At 53.8% G+C, this 225-nt stretch overlaps 1 protein-coding gene across 1 annotated transcript in view; it reads left to right on the top strand.

Annotated features, from left to right (window-relative positions):
- STK36 (serine/threonine kinase 36) overlaps window positions 1-225 on the top strand; it is a gene marked incomplete at its 3' end in the record, with an annotated part of 11105 nt that overhangs the window by 8963 nt on the left and 1917 nt on the right. The window contains 1 exon segment of the mRNA XM_010009672.1: window positions 1-12. This exon segment is cut by the window's left edge and continues 87 nt beyond it. Coding sequence (XP_010007974.1) covers window positions 1-12 — 12 coding nt within the window.

The following is a 225-nucleotide window of genomic DNA, read 5'->3' as shown; positions in this document are numbered from 1 at the left end:
CTGAAGCTCCTTGCCCAGGTACCAGTCTGTTCATCTCCCTTTGCCTGGTCCCTGCTAAAAGGTGTGGTGGCAGAAAGGCCTGAACCTGGATCTGTAATGGAGGCCAGGGAACTGGGCAGCTTTGGCTGAGCTGAGTAACCCCAAGAAAGTTGCCTAATGTCTCTGGGTTATATGTGGAGCTCTGGGGTGCTGGTGGGAGAGTGGTAGGAAGGAAGAGGTGATTCA

Source organism: Nestor notabilis, unplaced genomic scaffold (genome assembly GCF_000696875.1).
Source record: "Nestor notabilis isolate BGI_N333 unplaced genomic scaffold, ASM69687v1 scaffold30912, whole genome shotgun sequence".
Taxonomy (NCBI): Eukaryota; Metazoa; Chordata; class Aves; order Psittaciformes; family Psittacidae; genus Nestor; species Nestor notabilis.
The sequence above is the reverse complement of the archived record's forward strand: the minus strand, read 5'-3'. Positions and strand labels throughout refer to the sequence as shown.